The 17,846-nt window shown below is 37.6% G+C and overlaps 2 protein-coding genes across 3 annotated transcripts in view; one reads left to right on the forward strand and one right to left on the reverse strand.

Moving 5' to 3' along the window:
• Positions 1-13,985, forward strand: part of ipo4 (importin 4) — a 20,704-nt gene extending 6,719 nt beyond the window's left edge. Inside the window, 17 exon segments of the mRNA XM_040127318.1 lie at positions 2,579-2,787; positions 2,989-3,102; positions 3,492-3,605; positions 3,818-3,941; positions 4,165-4,276; positions 4,376-4,503; positions 5,124-5,201; positions 5,447-5,504; positions 6,309-6,414; positions 6,622-6,815; positions 6,973-7,023; positions 9,764-9,889; positions 10,471-10,697; positions 11,517-11,649; positions 11,822-11,926; positions 12,672-12,741; positions 13,062-13,985. Of these exon segments, the coding sequence (XP_039983252.1) occupies positions 2,579-2,787; positions 2,989-3,102; positions 3,492-3,605; positions 3,818-3,941; positions 4,165-4,276; positions 4,376-4,503; positions 5,124-5,201; positions 5,447-5,504; positions 6,309-6,414; positions 6,622-6,815; positions 6,973-7,023; positions 9,764-9,889; positions 10,471-10,697; positions 11,517-11,649; positions 11,822-11,926; positions 12,672-12,741; positions 13,062-13,192 (2,080 nt within the window). The 3' untranslated portion in view covers positions 13,193-13,985.
• Positions 13,986-14,063: 78 nt separating this feature from the next.
• On the reverse strand, positions 14,064-16,293 carry si:ch211-196f5.2 (uncharacterized protein LOC556372 homolog). 2 transcript variants are annotated; one of them, XM_040127316.1, is made up of 6 exons: positions 16,224-16,293; positions 15,899-15,938; positions 15,692-15,767; positions 15,148-15,247; positions 14,909-15,038; positions 14,064-14,220 (listed from the first exon to the last, which is right to left on the reverse strand). In XM_040127316.1, the coding sequence occupies exons 3-6, from the start codon at positions 15,754-15,756 to the stop codon at positions 14,123-14,125; spliced, it is 393 nt and encodes a 130-aa protein (XP_039983250.1). In that variant the 5' UTR covers positions 15,757-15,767; positions 15,899-15,938; positions 16,224-16,293; the 3' UTR covers positions 14,064-14,122. The 2 variants fall into 2 exon arrangements, with proteins under 2 accessions (XP_039983250.1, XP_039983249.1); XM_040127315.1 differs by having other exon boundaries at positions 16,231-16,289.
• Between the last annotated feature and the right edge of the window lie 1,553 nt (positions 16,294-17,846).

The following is a 17,846-nucleotide window of genomic DNA, read 5'->3' on the forward strand; positions in this document are numbered from 1 at the left end:
ATGTATGTATGTATGTATGTATATGTATGTGTACATGTGTTTATATATGTATGTATGTATGTATATGTATGTGTACATGTGTTTATATATGTATGTATGTATGTATGTATATGTATGTGTACATGTGTTTATATATGTATGTATGTATGTATATGTATGTGTACATGTGTTTATATATGTATGTATGTATGTATATGTATGTGTACATGTGTTTATATATGTATGTATGTATATGTATGTGTACATGTGTTTATATATGTATGTATGTATGTATGTATATGTATGTGTACATGTGTCTATATATGTATGTATGTATGTATATGTATGTGTACATGTGTTTATATATGTATGTGTGTATGTATATGTATGTGTGTATGTATATGTATGTGTACATGTGTTTATATATGTATGTGTGTATGTATATGTATGTGTGCATGTGTTTATATATGTATATGTGTATGTATATGTACATGTGTTTATATATGTATGTGTGTATGTATATGTATGTGTACATGTGTTTATATATGTATGTGTGTATGTATATGTATGTGTACATGTGTTTATATATGTATGTGTACATGTGTTTGTATATGTATGTGTACATGTGTTTATATATATATGTGTGTGTATGTATATGTATGTGTACATGTGTTTGTATATGTATGTGTACATGTGTTTATATATATATGTGTGTATGTATATGTATGTGTACATGTGTTTATATATGTATGTATGTATGTATATGTATGTGTACATGTGTTTATATATGTATGTATGTATGTATATGTATGTGTACATGTGTTTATATATGTATGTATGTATGTATGTATATGTATGTGTACATGTGTTTATATATGTATGTATGTATGTATGTATGTATATGTATGTGTACATGTGTTTATATATGTATGTATGTATGTATATGTATGTGTACATGTGTTTATATATGTATGTATGTATGTATATGTATGTGTACATGTGTCTATATATGTATGTATGTATGTATATGTATGTGTACATGTGTTTATATATGTATGTGTATGTATATGTATGTGTACATGTGTTTATATATGTATGTGTATGTATATGTATGTGTACATGTGTTTATATATGTATGTGTGTATGTATATGTATGTGTACATGTGTTTATATATGTATGTGTGTATGTATATGTATGTGTACATGTGTTTATATATATATGTGTGTATGTATATGTATGTGTACATGTGTTTGTATATGTATGTGTACATGTGTTTGTATATGTATGTGTACATGTGTTTGTATATATATGTGTGTGTATGTATATGTATGTGTACATGTGTTTGTATATGTATGTGTACATGTGTTTATATATGTATGTGTGTATGTATATGTATGTGTACATGTGTTTATATATGTATGTATGTGTGTATGTATATGTATGTGTACATGTGTTTATATATGTATGTGTGTATGTATATGTATGTGTACATGTGTTTATATATGTATGTATGTATGTATGTATATGTATGTGTACGTGTTTATATATGTATGTATGTATGTATATGTATGTGTACATGTGTTTATATATGTATGTATGTATGTATGTATATGTATGTGTACATGTGTTTATGTATGTATGTATGTATGTATATGTATGTGTACATGTGTTTATATATGTATGTATGTATGTATGTATATGTATGTGTACATGTGTCTATATATGTATGTATGTATGTATATGTATGTGTACATGTGTTTATATATGTATGTGTGTATGTATATGTATGTGTACATGTGTTTATATATGTATGTGTGTATGTATATGTATGTGTACATGTGTTTATATATGTATGTGTGTATGTATATGTATGTGTACATGTGTTTATATATGTATGTGTGTATGTATATGTATGTGTACATGTGTTTATATATGTATGTGTGTATGTATATGTATGTGTACATGTGTTTATATATGTATGTGTACATGTGTTTGTATATGTATGTGTACATGTGTTTATATATATATGTGTGTGTATGTATATGTATGTGTACATGTGTTTGTATATGTATGTGTACATGTGTTTATATATATATGTGTGTATGTATATGTATGTGTACATGTGTATGTATATGTATGTGTACATGTGTTTATATATATATATGTGTGTATGTATATGTATGTGTACATGTGTTTATATATATATATGTGTGTATGTATATGTATGTGTACATGTGTTTATATATATATATGTGTGTATGTATATGTATGTGTACATGTGTTTATATATATATATGTGTGTATGTATATGTATGTGTGTATATGTGTGTGTATAAGTATATATGTATATGTATTTATGTATTCATTTGTATACATGTATATATACATATATATGTATATATATATATATAATTTATTTATTTTTTTTTTTTTTTCATTTTTTGTGAAATAGGTGAATGCTCAGATTTTCTAATTGGAATGTGTGTGTAGAATATTGCAGTACAATATTGGATCCTTTCCACTCATACTGATGCACTTACATAGTATAGTAATACTGATGTAAGCACCCCGTACATATCTAGCTCTAGAGAATATAAGAATGTTCTTAATTAGGGTCGAATACTTGAATACGAATAATTTGTCTGTTTTTCACTCCGTTACCATCTCTGCTTTCTAGCCTGAAGTGAGTAAGTACTGTGCAGAGTTGATGCCTTTGCTGTTGGGATACCTTTCATCCTTGAATCATGCCAAGGTTGGCCACGTCACCAAGGCCTTTTATGCCCTAGAGAACTTCATGGAGAACCTAGGTAAGGTAAAAGGTTTATAAATGGGTGACACAATAGAACCTGCACATATTGCCCACCACAAGTGAACATGGTAAACTTCCAGACTTTCCTGAAATGAATTTTTTAAAAAAAAACTATTTTTCCAGTCCAAACCTAATAAAACTAATCAGAAAACTACAGAAATTCGTGCTTTATCTCCTCTTTAATTTTTACTCTAAATAGGATCAGATATTGAGCCCTACCTGCCCACCCTGATGGACACTATGTTGTCTACCCTCAACAACACTGAAAACCTCAAGATAAAAGAGCTTGCTGTGTCTGCTATAGGTGCCATAGGTAAGAGGTCAAAGATTTGTGTGCAAAAACCTGCACCTTACATCTTATTTTGGCAATGTTCAGTTTTCTTCCTAATTCAAGAATATTGAAGATTGTCGTAGTCAACATAATAGAACTACTTTGACCATCAGTTTGCAAGTCCATAGGTTCATTAGTTAGTTCAACTTAGGAATGGGTATTTCTGATGTGAATTGCTGAAAGAGAAAGCAGTTTTACATTTCAGCCAAACAATACGCTAGGTCATTCCTGGCTAAAGGGGTGCTAATTAATGAAACTGTCAAGTAGGGTTATTGATGTAATGTCAACCTGGTCCACTATGACAAAGCTTGCAAAAAATGTTGTGAAAGTGGAAGTGACCCAAAACCCATTGTGAATCCCTGTCTTATCAGCCAATGCTGCCAAAGAGTTGCTGGTTCCCTACTTCCCTCCAGTTATTGAAGGTCTTAAGGGCTTCTTGGGCACTACCACAGAGGAAATGAGGTCTCTACAAACTCAGTCCTTGGGTAGGTAAACCTCAGAGATTTGCATCTGAAGGAAAAATCTGTGATATTGGTATACTTAAAACAAAGTTTTTAAGACAAAACCCCTCATGGTATCTACTGTACATATTCTTTAGTTTCTCTTTTAGTCTGTACCTAAGGCATTGAAAGGCTGCATCTGACTCTCCCTCAACAGCATGAATGAATGGATGTTGATCATGTTTTGTTGCTGGCAGATACCCTCTCTGTGCTGGCCCGTACCATTGGCAAAGATGCCTTCAGTCCTCTTGCTGCAGAGTGTGTTCAGCTGGGCCTCAACCTTACTGACACCATTGATGACCCTGACCTGAGACGCTGCACGTATGTTACTTAGATTTTGAAGACACATACTCTTGTCAGTAGGAGGGCTTTTGTATTTATATCCTAAATAAATCTTTCTTCCTTTCTAGATGTACCCCCGCCACAGCTGTCTTTCTGCTTTGTTGGGGTTTTCAGAATTAATAGTGTAGAATAGCCAAATTCCACTCCAAATAACCTTCTTTTTCTGTAACTTTTCTTTCACCTCTGTCTTTCCCTCTGTTAGATACAGTCTATATTCTGCAGTATCCACGGTCAGCCCTGACTGCCTGACTCCTCACCTCACTGCCATTACAACAGTCATGCTTCTCGCCCTAAAGTCTAATGAAGGCATCACGGTATAAAATATACACGTAGCACTGTCAAAGTTGTGTAAAAGACTTTCCAGGATATAATTGTAATACAGTGTTTCGCTTTTCATCTTTGTCTGTCTTCAGGCACATCTTGAGGAGGACAAGACATTTATCCTGCTGGATGATGACGATGAGCATGACAAAGATGAAGTAAAAGATGTAGATGATTTTCTGGAAGATGAGACTGAGACAGATGTCCACAATGTTGCAGGGTAGGAGTCACACACATATACAAACATATACAGTCCAGACTGTAAGTTTTTGGACAGTTATACATTTGTGTTCTTCAGGCTCTGTGCTTCAGCACATTCAGTTTTGACATAAGAACATAGCTGCAATAATAATGACAATGTAATAAGTGGGGTACGTACATTGTTTTGACATAGATGGGTTTTAAAAACTTTTAAAGCACAAGAGTCATGATGTTTGCAAATAGAGTTCACAACAGAGAGTAGCGAGAGACAGAAAAATCAAAACACTGAGCTTCCCAAGCTTGATTTGACCAGGTGACTTTACAGTCACAAGGCATGTGTCTTAGGACACTAGACAATGAGGATAACACAGTTGTCAATAACGGCTATGGCCATTGAACATTAACTGAGTTTTACAGTAAAGTACTACACTGAAGTCAGTGAGAATGAATAACCTAATGACCTGTAAAACTTAAACATTATGAATTACTGAGCTGGTGATCAGTACGTCATAGTGAGTTGGAAAAGTGTAACTGTCCAAATACTTATGGTCTGGATTGCACATGCATGAATATTTACTACTCTTGTTTGTCAAAGGACTGCTCTTACTCCGGCTGATACCATGTTTATCCATCTCTCAGATTCAGTGTTGAGAATGCCTACATTGATGAGAAGGAGGATGCCTGTGATGCACTGGGAGAGATAGCCTTCAACACAGGGTTAGATTTTTAAAAGATTTGTACAGAGGATGTAGGCATAGCATTCATATGACGGTTATTTTATTTTTCTTCAAGTAAGACTCTACTTTCAGAAATTTTATTGCTATATTTATTTATTATTATACCGTTTGTGAAGTTATGTCCAAAATTAAAGTTTTTTGGTAGTGATGATTAATAGTTTTTAATTTCTTTTCTGTCTAATGTTTTGTAATTTTAACACGTGTTGCTGTGATTTCCCCTGACAGTGCTGCCTTTCATGCCTTCCTGGAGTCCAGCTTCCAGCAGGTTTACGAGATGAGAGATGTAAGTCACTCATCCCTCTTTTTCATCATATGTGAATTACTTTTTTTTTTTCTTTTTTTTTCTCAGTTTACGTAGACATTTCGTGTTAAGATTTGTTATGTCGCCATCCGAAGCACAAGATTAGGTCATATACACTGTGTAAATTCTAGCTAATAGCAACATCTACCCAAACAAAATGTTTTTATATGGGTATTTGTTTAATTTTGAGTACCAAGTTGGGAAAACAAAAAATCATATGTACAGTTAAATCCAGTGAGAACTTCTTTTTTGTTTGTTTTGTTATATGGTGCAGCATGCCAGTTTAATGGTCAGCATCCTCACATTAAAGGAAGAGGTCTTGAGTTTAAAACCTACTAGAGTTGACTGAGGCCTTTCTGTTCTTGTTGTGTAGTTTCCCGTTCTCTTCAAAAGATATGCTCATTAGATGAATACGTGTCCCGACCCAAGGTACTGACCTCTGAACGAGAATTGGTCCCTGGACGCTGCGCTGTGCAGCGTCCCCACTGCTTTTAAGTAGTTAGGATCAGCCTCCCTTGATTATTGGCCTCACCTTTTCCAGTGGGTAAACCTTTAGACTTGGTGACTTGCTCAGTGACACTCCAGAAGGGCAGGTACTTGGAGCTTGACATGTGCCTCAACCAGTGCCTTCCAGTTGTGGGAGGGTCTCTCCACTTGTGATTCCATTAACTTGTTATTAACCTGTGTGTAAGTTTGTGTGTGTGTGCACGTTTGTTCTATGCAGCACTACCCACTGTGCTGTAACTTGATGCTTTTGTATGCTCCCTCACTTCTCTACCTTCCTAGTTTCCCCATGAGGGCGTCCGCAGGGCAGCATTTGGAGCCATGGGCCAGTTTTGTCAAGCTCAGCACAAAGGGTGGAAGGAGAGTCCCACTGAGGCCAACCACCAGGGTAAAGCTCTTTTCTCAGGAACTCTAGGCTACTGTTATTATTTTTTAGGAAATACAGAAATGGGCAATGCTGCTTTCTCCTGCAGTGGGGATTATTAATGAACAACATCAAGGGAAATAAAACAAGTGAGCTCTAGCAGATGTATACTGTAAGATGTACATCTGCTATGTCAAACAGGTATAATTCTTTCTTGTGTTCCTCACCCAGCCCTACTAAAGTTGCTGGACATGGTGCTTCCTTGCTTGGTTGAGACAGTTCGGACAGAGCATGAGCGCCAGGTTGTGATGGCTGTCCTGGAAACCATGAACAATGTCATCAAGTCCTGCAAGGAGGAGGTTTTCAAAAATCCTTTACACCTTAAGGAGATCAGCTATGTCATCCGTGATGTGCTCAAGAAGAAGGTGAGAGAAGGAGAGATTAATGGGGATGAGGTGATTGCATCTTTTGCCAAAGCTATGGTTAATAAAACAATGTCAAATAAATAATACTTCCTAGGTCGAAGTTATGGTAGTAACCCTCATCGGTTGGGATTTATTTCCTTTCTCTCTGTCTGTTCAGACTGTTTGTCAGGATGGTGGTGGTGATGAAGTGGATGATGAAGACCAACAGGTTAAATGTTCTCTCACTGCATATGAGTCAGAGTCATGAACATTACAGTCCATATATATAGGCTGTATACAAGGGATCTATTCTTGACTGTTGCCATGTTAGAGTAGATTTCTGAATCAAATCTTTTTATATACATTGGCTTCAGAAAGTATTCAGACCTCTTCGCTCCCATTAGTCTACACTTATTAACGCATCATTCACTGTGTTTACATGCACAAAATATTTTCACCCAAAGTGAAAATATGTTTTTAAAAACTTTTGCAAATTCATTAAAAATCAAAACCTTAATTCAGTACTTTGTAAAAGCTCCTTTGGCAGCAATTACATCTTTGAGTCTTCTTAGATAAGTCTCTACAAGCTTTGAACAACCGGATTTAGGCAATTTACCCTATTCTTCCTGGCAGATCCTCTCAAATGCTGTCAGATAGGATGAGAAGCATCTTTGAACTGCCATCTTCAGTTCTCGCCATAGATGTTCTATGGGGTTTAAGTCTGAGCTCTGCACCCCGGGCAAGTTTTTCTTCAAAAACGTCTCTGTGTTTGGCTGCATTCATCCTTCCCTCAATTCTGACCAGTCTCGCTGTCCCTGCCACTGAGAGGCACCTCCTTAGCATGATACTGCCACCACTGTGCCTCACTGTATGAATGGTATTAGCCAGGTGATTCACAATGTGAGCATTGCCTCGTGTTCACCAGACATGGTGTTTGGAGTTTTGCCCAAGGGGTTCCATTTTTGTGTCATCAGACCAGAGAATCTTTTTCTCATGCTCTGAGTCCTTTAAATGCCATCTGGCAAACTCCAAGTGGGCTGTCATATGCCTTTTACTCAAAGTGGCTTCCATCTAGCCAATCAGTCCTTAAAGGCCTGATTGATGGAGTGCTGCTGAGATGGTTGTCCTTTTGGCAGGTTCTCCCATCTCTGCAGAGGACTTCTGAAGCTTTATTAAAGTGACTTATGGGTTCTTGGTCATCTCCCTGAACAAGGCCCTTCTTGCCCAGTTACTCAATTTAGGATGGCCAGCTCAAGTAAGAGTCTTGGGGTTCCAAACTTCTTAGATTTCACAATAATTGAGGCCAACGTGCTCCTGAGAACATTCTTGAAAAAGGCTTTAGAAACGCTTTAGAAATGGATTTGTACCTTTGCCTTGATCTGTGTCTAACCACAGTTTCATGTCAGAGGTCTACAGAGATTGGATGGATTGGCTTTTGTACTGACATACAGTGTGAATTTTGGGACGCTATATACACAGGTATGTGCCTTTCTAAGCTATGTCCATTCAATTCATTTTGCCACGGGTGGACTCCAATCAAGTTCTAGAGACACATCTCACAGATAATAAAAGCAAAGAAGATACTCCTGACCACAATTTAAAGTACCACAACAAAGGGTATGAATACTTTTGTAAATAAGACATTTCTGTTTATTTTTTATAAATTTACAAAAATGTATAGAAAAAATGTTTTCACTTTGTGATTATTGATTGAGTGTAGATTTATCTGCAAAAATGGGAATTCTATTCATTTAAAATGAAACAACGCAGTAAAGGGGTCTGAATACTTTCTGAAGCCACTGTATGTACAATATAATGATAATTATAAATTGGGATTATTCCTATGAAGGTGAATAGATAGAACATACACTCACCGAGCACTTTATTGGGGACACCTGTACAACTGCTTATTCATGCAATATCCAGGATTATTCATGCTTATTCGTGGTTTGAGTATTTCTGAAACTGCTGATTCCTGGGATTTCTAAGAACAACAGTCTCTAGAGTTTACTCAGAATGGTGCAAAAACCAAAAAACATCCAGTTCTGTGGATGGTAACACCTTGTTGATGAGAAAGGTCAGAGAAGAATGGCCAAACTGGTGAGAGCTGACAGAAAGGCTACAGTAACTCAAATAGGCACTCTTTACAACTGGGGTGAGTGGAAAAGCATTTCAGAATGACAACACATCAAACCTTGAGGCAGATGTTCTACAACAGCAGAAGACCACGTCGGGTTACACTCCTGTCAGCCAAAAACAGAAATCTGAGACTGCAGTGGGCACAGGCTTTCCAAAAGTGGAATAATGTAACCTCGTCTGATAAATCTCGATCTCTGCTGATGCATGCAGATGGTAGAGACGGAATTTGGCATAAACAACATGAATCCATGGACCCAACATGCCTTGTGTCAACAGTCCAGGCTAGTGGTGGTGGTGGTATAGCGCGGGAATGTTTTCTTAGCACACTTTGCCCCCTTAATACCAATCAATCATGGTTTGAATTCTACAGCCCATCTGAGTGTTTTTGCTGACAATATGCTTCCCTTTATGGCAACAATTTACCCATTTTCTAATGGCTACTTCCAGCATGATAATGCACCATGTCACAAAGCAAAAGTCGTTTCAAACTGGTTCATGAACATGACAATGAGTTCAGTTTACTTCATTGGTCTTTCCAGACAGATCTGACTCCAGAAGAACTCCTTTGGGATGTAGTGCAATGGGATTTTCGCAGTATGAATGTGCAGCTAACAAATCTGCAGAAATTATGTGATGCAATCATGTCAACATGTACCAATATCTTGTAGAATGCATGCCATGAAGAATTGAGGCTGTTATGAGATGAAATGGTGGCCTTAAACAGTATTAATATTGTGTTCCTAATAAAGTGCTTGGTAAGTGTAGTTCTATGTCCACATCCCTATCAAATAACTCAGTGTGATTTCTGTTGATGTGCTGGTCTCTTTCAGGCGGAGTATGATGCCATGCTTCAGGAGTTTGCTGGGGAGGGAATCCCCCTGCTGGCCTCTTCTGTCCCTGCAGACAACTTTGCCCCTTTCCTCAATGACCTGCTGCCTCTCATCATGAGCAAAGCTGTGAGTCTGGACACACTGACAAGAACCGGAGTTTAACAGAAGCCTATATACTCCACTTTTTTTTTTCTTTAATTATCCAAATCCTCGGTAATACTAAAGGGTAACCCTTGAAAGTGTAGCTGCCGACTGCTCACAACTGCAGCAGGGAGAGAACTAATCTCAACTCCTTGCAACTACATTCTCATTTTCAAGAGACTGAGCTCTGACTTCATGATTGTCTGATTGCTTAAATACAAGTGGAAAATGTGATTGCCCTAATAGAAACGAGCGCTTTGTGTCGGCAGCAGAGCAGCCTGTACAGCTTATCGGTCTTGATGACAGGAGACAAGCAACTAATCCTGGTCCAGTTTGTCTTCTTTCAATATTACTTTTTACCCCTCCAGCCAAAAATTGAAGGCTGGAGTGACAGAAAAGTGATTTACTTTCTATATCCATGAAATGCTTCATATCTATAAAACAAGTTTGTTCTTACTTACACAATTCTCAGGTACAGCCTGGGTAGCTTTCTGAAATAATGCCGTTGATGTGTCCTGTTTTGGTCAGTATCAGACTGGTGTTTCTCCTCTGTTTTTGCTTAAAAGAAATCCTCATGCTCAGTGGCAGACCGCTCCTTCTCTGTGGGTACTATTGGAGAAATCCTGCAGGCCCTTGTGAATGTATCAGGGGGCAGAGGAGTGGCAGGCCAACTATCCAATCGGTTGCTTCCTGTGCTGGTAGCTGGAGTGAAGGACAGTGATCCTGAGGTTCGCAACAATAGTGTGTTTGGACTGGGATGTCTGGCTCAGGCAGCTGGACCCATCGTTGTATCGTATCCTTTTGCCTGTGTGTGTTTCTATCTGGAAGAAGTGTTGTTGTCGCAAAGTTGCAATCTCAGAAGATTTAAATAAATGTATGTTAAGTCACTGTCTGTTGCCATATGAGGTAAGAAAATGGTGAGTGAGCCTATGGCCCACTTATGAGACAATTGCAATATTTAGATATTTGGGCAGTGTTACGAAGTGGATGTCTGGTGATATTCCTGGAAAAAAAACTGCATTAAGTTACTGCAAACCGAACATTTCATAATGCTGCAGGCTCACATTAGAAGCATCTAACTGGCGAAACACAAGTTGACGTTTATTATGAAGTAGTCACAGGAAACGCACTGTGTTTGTCAGTGAGCTTAGCACTTACCGCTATCATTCATCATGTCTACAAAACAATTGTCATTTTCGGCATTTTTGGACAGCAGATCAGTTTGAAAATTATAGGTAGTAATGGAACAAGGAAGAGCAGCCACAGTGAGCTGTTACATGAAGATGGGCTGCACACTTCAACTTCTCAGAGAAGTAACCAACTGTGATCTGCTGTTCGCAGACTCATGCCATGTGCAGTATAAAATCAGATCATATTGCTCACAGAACGATGGAAAAAGGCCAATTATTGCCTGACTTCTTTTTTAAAACAACAATAGTTTGTTTTCCAGTCCCCAGAATTCTGTGACCTGTGGTATTAAACGGCATTTGTTATCACCAGTAACTACAGATGTCGCCAAATCAACTAGGACTGAAATCTTCAAGATTGCCAATTTGATGCATCATTTTAAAAAATAATCACAAGGTGTGTTCCTTAGCAAAGTATGTTCCAGAGACTATCCCATGATGCTGTCTGTGTTTTCCAACCTGATGGCCAAAGAGTCAGACCTCAGGGTGATTGACAACCTGTGTGCTGCCCTTTGCAGGATGATCATGAGTAATAAGGATACTGTCCCTCTGGAGCAGGTATATTTACAGTTTACACCTCTTCTGTCAAGATGTTTTCATTCCAGCCTCCACAACTGATCTGTACTGCTGACAACACATGGTGACAAGCAGAAAATTCACTACAAACTCAGCAAATAACTGAATTCTATTTATGTATTTCAGTTAATTTGCATGCTGTTCTCTGTGACAGGTTGTGCCTGCTCTGGTAGCTCGTCTTCCCCTTAAAGAGGACTTGGAGGAGAACAAGACAGTGTTCAGTTGCCTGGCTATGCTCTACACACACAGTCCTGCTCTGGTACAGTATACAGCCCATTTACATTTGGTAGTAACATTCACAGTGTAGAGAGAATATGTGATGAGATTCTGTCTCTGTTGGGAAGCTAGACATAAACAGTAATACTACTACTACTTAATACTTAAAAACTGGTTTTCTACATGTATGAGGTCTGGAAAAAAATGTTTCTGTCTTTGAGGAAAATGTATTAGCAATTTTGTATTAATGTGATATTTAGGACAATTCTGGGTGTCCTCACAGGTGCCTTCATTTTATTACTTTTTTTCTTCTGTAAATGCTTATCCCTTAATGCCTGAAAGGTTTGATATCCCAGGACATTATAGTGTTACCATAATTTGGTGAGTTTTCCTAGAAAAACAAACAGAAACTCAGGAAAAATTTTACAATATTGACTGGATGTAAGATTGTTTGAAATGATCTCCACATCTGTTTTTTATGGACAACTATCAGGCCAATCTTTCAGTCTTTTTTTTTTTAATGTTACATTTTATACAGTATATTCTTGCATCTACCACATTTTTGCATACATTATTTCAACTTGATTATCCTATCCTAAACAGTTAGTCAAACTCAGCAATTTAGCAAAGACATAGAAATGGATAGAGGATGCACACATTTTATTCAGAGCAAACATCACATGCTTTGATAACAGTGCTAAAAATTTGTTATGTCTCAGACATAGTGTGACGTGCATTTTTTCCATAGACTTGGATGCTAAAACTAAAAAAATGTTTTTCCTTTCCAGATTGTGAAGCTAATGAAGCCTATAGTTGCCGCCTCCAGTCATGTGCTGGGCACCAAGAACGTTGATAAAGGTGATTGCAATTGCTAAAATCAGGATGGTAAATGTCTTTGGAAACAGGCAGCACTTTTTAGTTGTCTGTTAATATACACAATCACCCACATAAACTGAACTGAATTAATCCGACTCAATTGTTTGAGCTACTTGCCTAACTTAAGTTATGGAAAAATTGAGTAAATACAGTACAGACTTTTTCCCCTAACTAAAACTTCCACAGTCTGCCACTGTAATTTTCTAATCAGTATTGTTACGATATTGGTCCATTTGAGTAATCTGTCTTCAGTGTTTTTCTGTCATCCCTAAACTTTTGTATCTTTTGTCTCTCCTCCACAGAAACCCAAAACAGTGTGGCCATGCTGATGAAAGAATTTGCCCAGCACCACTCAGCAGACTTCCAATCAGCTGTGATCTCACTTGCTGGAGAGCAGCAGGTCAAACTCAGTGTGGCCATCTCTGCCTTGTAGCCCTAACCCATCCATCAACTCGTATGTGAAAGCCAGCCAGAACAATTAATTTTAATACTGTAGGTAGAAAATGGGACTGTTATTGGTAATGGTCCCGTAAAATGATCTCAATACAGCACCTCAACTATCTACTCTAGTTATTATTACATTTAGTAGATCTGCTTCTGAGTATTAACTATTAATTTATTTGCTTATGCCCATGCTATTTTGAAGTTTTATTATTTTAAGAGTTCCGGTTTACCATCCTATGTTGTTTCCATTGTTTTCCTGTTGTTCCTGTAAATTGCTACTGTCCCCATTTTGCCACTGTCTACACAGACTTTTGGTTTTGCTATCCAAATGTGAGGCAATGAATTTGATCACCTAATAGTTAAATTTAAAGTTATATTTCATTCTGGTCTCCCAGTGTAAGTCAGTGTACATTAAATTTAAGAGCCACATGCATCCTGTACTTGTTCTGCCTTACTCAGAGATTCATCTGCTGCTATGTACTTTCTTTACCCTTGCTACACAGTTAATGGTCAGCAACTCAACTGGTGACCATATGCAGCAGAACTTGGTCCTGTAAGTGTGTTTTTTAGTATAAAATTATTCAATGGTATCCTACAACACATTTGAGAAGTGCAAGAGATTTTTACAAATGGTACAAATATTTTAACATGATCATGCAATGCTGACAAATTACATCATGCAGTTGATGCTAAGCCATTCATCCTTGCCATGATGTAAAAAGAGAAAGTGACGCCACTTTGAATCCTCTAAATAAATGCAAACTAGCCTTTTGGAATCAAAATGGAGTTAAAAAGTTTGCTTTGCCGTGGACGAGTTAAATAATTATGTTAGCTTCTTTTTAAAGAGTAACCAAATGGGTAGCTTGGTGTTTAACATTAAAATGCACTGTTTTAGATCATAGTGACTCTTTGTTACTCCTCAGATCTCCCTTTGTCCCTGGGCCTCAGTAAAGTCAGGCTGCTGATTTTCCATGCCCAATGCCATCGTCATTTGCACTGGCGTCAATCCATTCTCCCCTGACACAGACACAGAGAGGTCCTTTTAAATGCACATGTATTGTATGTGTTCAAGATGAGAGGGACAAATATCACACAATTGTAGTAGCTATAGAGGTAGCCCTACGAAGGTGGACACAACAGTGAAAAGATGCAGTCCGCTTTTTGGTTATTATTAGTATCTCTCTTTCTGCAGTTATTGACATCAGGCATGATCTGTGGCTTACTTTATCACACAACAACCAGTCTAATCTGTACAGAAAGCCTGCAATTCTATTAGTAATAGAGAAGAAACAAACACATTATTATCTAATACAAGTCAACCAGATTTTCACAAATTCCTGCAAGTGCTGAGGTCCAAAGTTTTATTTGGACACTGATGTAATGTTTGGGATGATGTCAATTTAGTGCCTCATGCTGTAGCACACTGTTATGACAGTTCTCCCATTTTCTGAGAGGTCACTGCTGACTGCAGCAGGGCCAACTGACTTTTGGGGTATGGTTGGCATAAAACAAATATTTCCTACGTTATATGCTGATATGAACCCTGATCCAACAACTGATGCATATCATGAGAAAAATTTGAAAAATCTGAATCAAGAAACCCTGTCAACTAACAGTAACAGTAGCACAAGTTACATTAAAAGCTTGACAGAATGTAAAATAATTCAAGGTTTTGATACTGAATTAACGTAAACTGCTTCCAGACCTGTACATCTCTGTTTCCAGGGCAGGATTTTCATTCCAATGTGACAGAAGTAGCAGACAGTGCGGGCCTTAGTGCTGTACAGGACCTCCTGGAGCTTTTTATCTCCAGGCTTCTGGGCTTTCACTCGCACCTACAAGAAGAAATCAAATGTGTTTGTGTCATTTACTTTACTGCCTCATTCTTTTGTAGAAACTGAAAATGGATTTAAAAGTTTGTTTCCTGTCATCTTGCAGTCTTACCTCCAGGATTGTGATCTCTTTCTCCTTCAGCTTCCCTGCTTTGTTCCTTATCTGTGTCTTCTTAGTGTCAACCCACACCACCCTCTCCTTAACCTCTGACCTGGAAACACACGAGCACACAGACTTGTTAATAATTCTAACTGAAACCGCTTTTTAAGACTCCCCACAGTAAAATCAAAACTCAGATTTATCAGGCTAATGAACAGTCCCAAGCTTGACATATTGTCATATAAGCCAATTACGGGTATCATCACGCTACTTTTAGAGATTGTTAATCCTTGAGTTTTGGAGTTTGCTTTCTTTCTTTTTCCTTTTTTTGTGATAACTCTACGGAGCCCCCTTAGGGTCAGCTAAAAAAAAAAAAAACATGTCCCTGCTCTCTGTGTCAGTATGAGCCTCGTGAATCTCGATGTTTTCCTCCGCTATAGGCTTCATTAGTGGCTGGGCGTCCTCCTGAGGAGACCTGCACAAACACACACAGACACAAACTGATCTGTCTCTTTATCCATTTAGTTGTCGGTCTGTCTATACATAGGAGACTCACCACCTGCTGACGGCGATGATCACATCGCTTAGAGATTTATCTTCTTTGGACATGTCCAGGATCATATCTATTACAACTGTTTAACACACAAAGAAACACACAATGAATAGCTGGCAGCTTGAAGTAAATGATGTGTTTATTGTGCTGCCAAAACATGATCCAAAAAACTATTGTATTGTGTCTAAGAAAGAGAGGAAGAATTCCTACATGAGCTCTCTGCCTGTTTCAGTCCTGACTCACTGGATATCTAAAAGAGAGAGAGAGGTAGAGTTTTATTAGATAAAAACAAATTTTATAATCTAATTTGTCTCACCACTGAACTGAACACATTTAGTTGGCAGGCTATAGCTGCAGGTGAGTTGACTAATAGATAACCCTTATTATTATAGCAATAGTCTCACAAGTCTCAGATGAAAATGGAGTTTGGTGAGATTATTTATCAGCTTCCCTGAATAAACAAACAAACAAAAAATATAAAATAACTCAATTGCTTAAATGCCACTGCTCTCAAAGTACCGTAACACAGACCAACCTCCTACATGCATTAGTGCCTTCTCTTTGTCCTCAGTATTTTTCTTTTAGACTCCACTCTTGCCGCTTCCTCTTCTTCTTCCTTTGTTTTCCCCCATGTGCAGGCAGACCAGTGAGCAAGGCAAGCTGTTTCCATAGTGACTGGAGGTCAGCATGGTGGAGGGCTGTGGAGGGGTTTTGGTCATTATTTTGCATTTCCTGCATAACAGACCAAGTTAAGAGTTTGTTGAAAGCCAGTGCTATTCACTGGCTGTTGTAAAGTACTGTAATCAGTACTAATAAAACATTTCAGAGCCCCTATAAGGTTGTTGCTGGTTAGAAAACATCTACAAAGTTTATGATGACTTATATTTTAGGGGCTCTGAAAGGCCACAAGGTTTCAGGCTGAGTTTCAGAATAGGTATACTGTATGCCCTTGAGGGAGATATTTAGTCTCTGACTATACAGTAAGTTGGTCTGTCAGCTAAAATCTTCAAATGTAAAACTGATAGCCAGGGGTTAATTTGACTGGCTAAAAACATGTAATTAGTTTTCTCAGGACATTTACAGTATTTTTGGGGTTCTTTGCTGGACAGGTTTACAGATCTAACACTTGCCAGACAGATGTTTTTTCTTAAGTTTTAACATTTCCCACAACTTCTCAAGGCTTCCAGTCATTATTGCTTCAATGTTTTGCAGTTTGATAATTTGGTAGGTGATTCAAAAGGTACAGAATGATTTCCTTGATCATGACATGGAACACTGTTTAGTTCTGTATTTATTTTTTTACTCCGTCTTTATCATACACTTTTTGGTTTGTTATTTTTATGTTTCTCCTTTCTTTTTGTTTTCCCGCTTGTTAATAATATCTTATAATCCATATGTCTGTCCAGAATATCATTATTCACGAAAAACCTGTTAAAAGTTTTTTTTTTTTTTTTTCAGTCAATAGCATAGATGTTTCAACAGCCAGGGGTCAAGTGTTGCACCTTGGTACTGGCAAGTACAGGAGATGCTGAAGAGCTTAGCGGGAGTGACCCGCTTGGTCAAGAAGGGCAAGTCCAGTAGCACCTCAGGATGAGAGAAACAACAAAAAATTAGCTTGATGGAAAAGTTTCAAATAGCAATACACAGTGGAGAGAAAGAAAGATATGGGGTATAAGTCAATGATGGTGTGTCAGAGGATATTAAAGAAGGAAGGAATTAAGGGAAGAAGACTGAAAGAAAGGAGGAAGGCAATAAAATCAATGAGCACTATTCCAGTGGTCTTAGAGATCAACTGGAGAGCTGGAGTTTAATTAACTGACACCTTGGTGAATACACATTTTGACAGCAAGACTTTGATTTGCAGATTGGCAAGGACTGAAAATTCAGTTGGTCAGTGTCAGTGAACCCTTGATCGTCTTCAGCTGAAACAGTGTGTATTTATGTGTGTGTATTGTGTATTTCATAACCGGTTAAGAGGGTTTTTCCCAAATTCCTAGACTGTAGCTCTGTGTGAATTGACACAGGGAGTGCTTTGACGAATTCCAGCCTCTGTCAAATTCTGTGTTGCCTGGTTCAAGGACACACAGGAGGTTTACGTCAACGGGTAGCCTAAGCTCCATCTCACCTCATTAAGGCCTATTGTCTAAACAGAGATAAA

This window comes from Xiphias gladius, chromosome 5, assembly GCF_016859285.1.
Source record: "Xiphias gladius isolate SHS-SW01 ecotype Sanya breed wild chromosome 5, ASM1685928v1, whole genome shotgun sequence".
In the NCBI taxonomy this organism is placed as follows: domain Eukaryota; kingdom Metazoa; phylum Chordata; class Actinopteri; order Istiophoriformes; family Xiphiidae; genus Xiphias; species Xiphias gladius.

What these genes read in the sequence shown, in the direction of transcription:
- si:ch211-196f5.2 (XM_040127315.1), bottom strand. An exon ending in ATCATCGCCGTCAGCAGGTG is followed by an intron (nt 15,248 to 15,691) that starts GTGAGTCTCCTA and finishes GTGTGTTTCCAG; the next exon opens with GTCAGAGGTTAAGGAGAGGG. An exon ending in AAGAGATCACAATCCTGGAG is followed by an intron (nt 15,039 to 15,147) that starts GTAAGACTGCAA and finishes TTCTTCTTGTAG; the next exon opens with GTGCGAGTGAAAGCCCAGAA.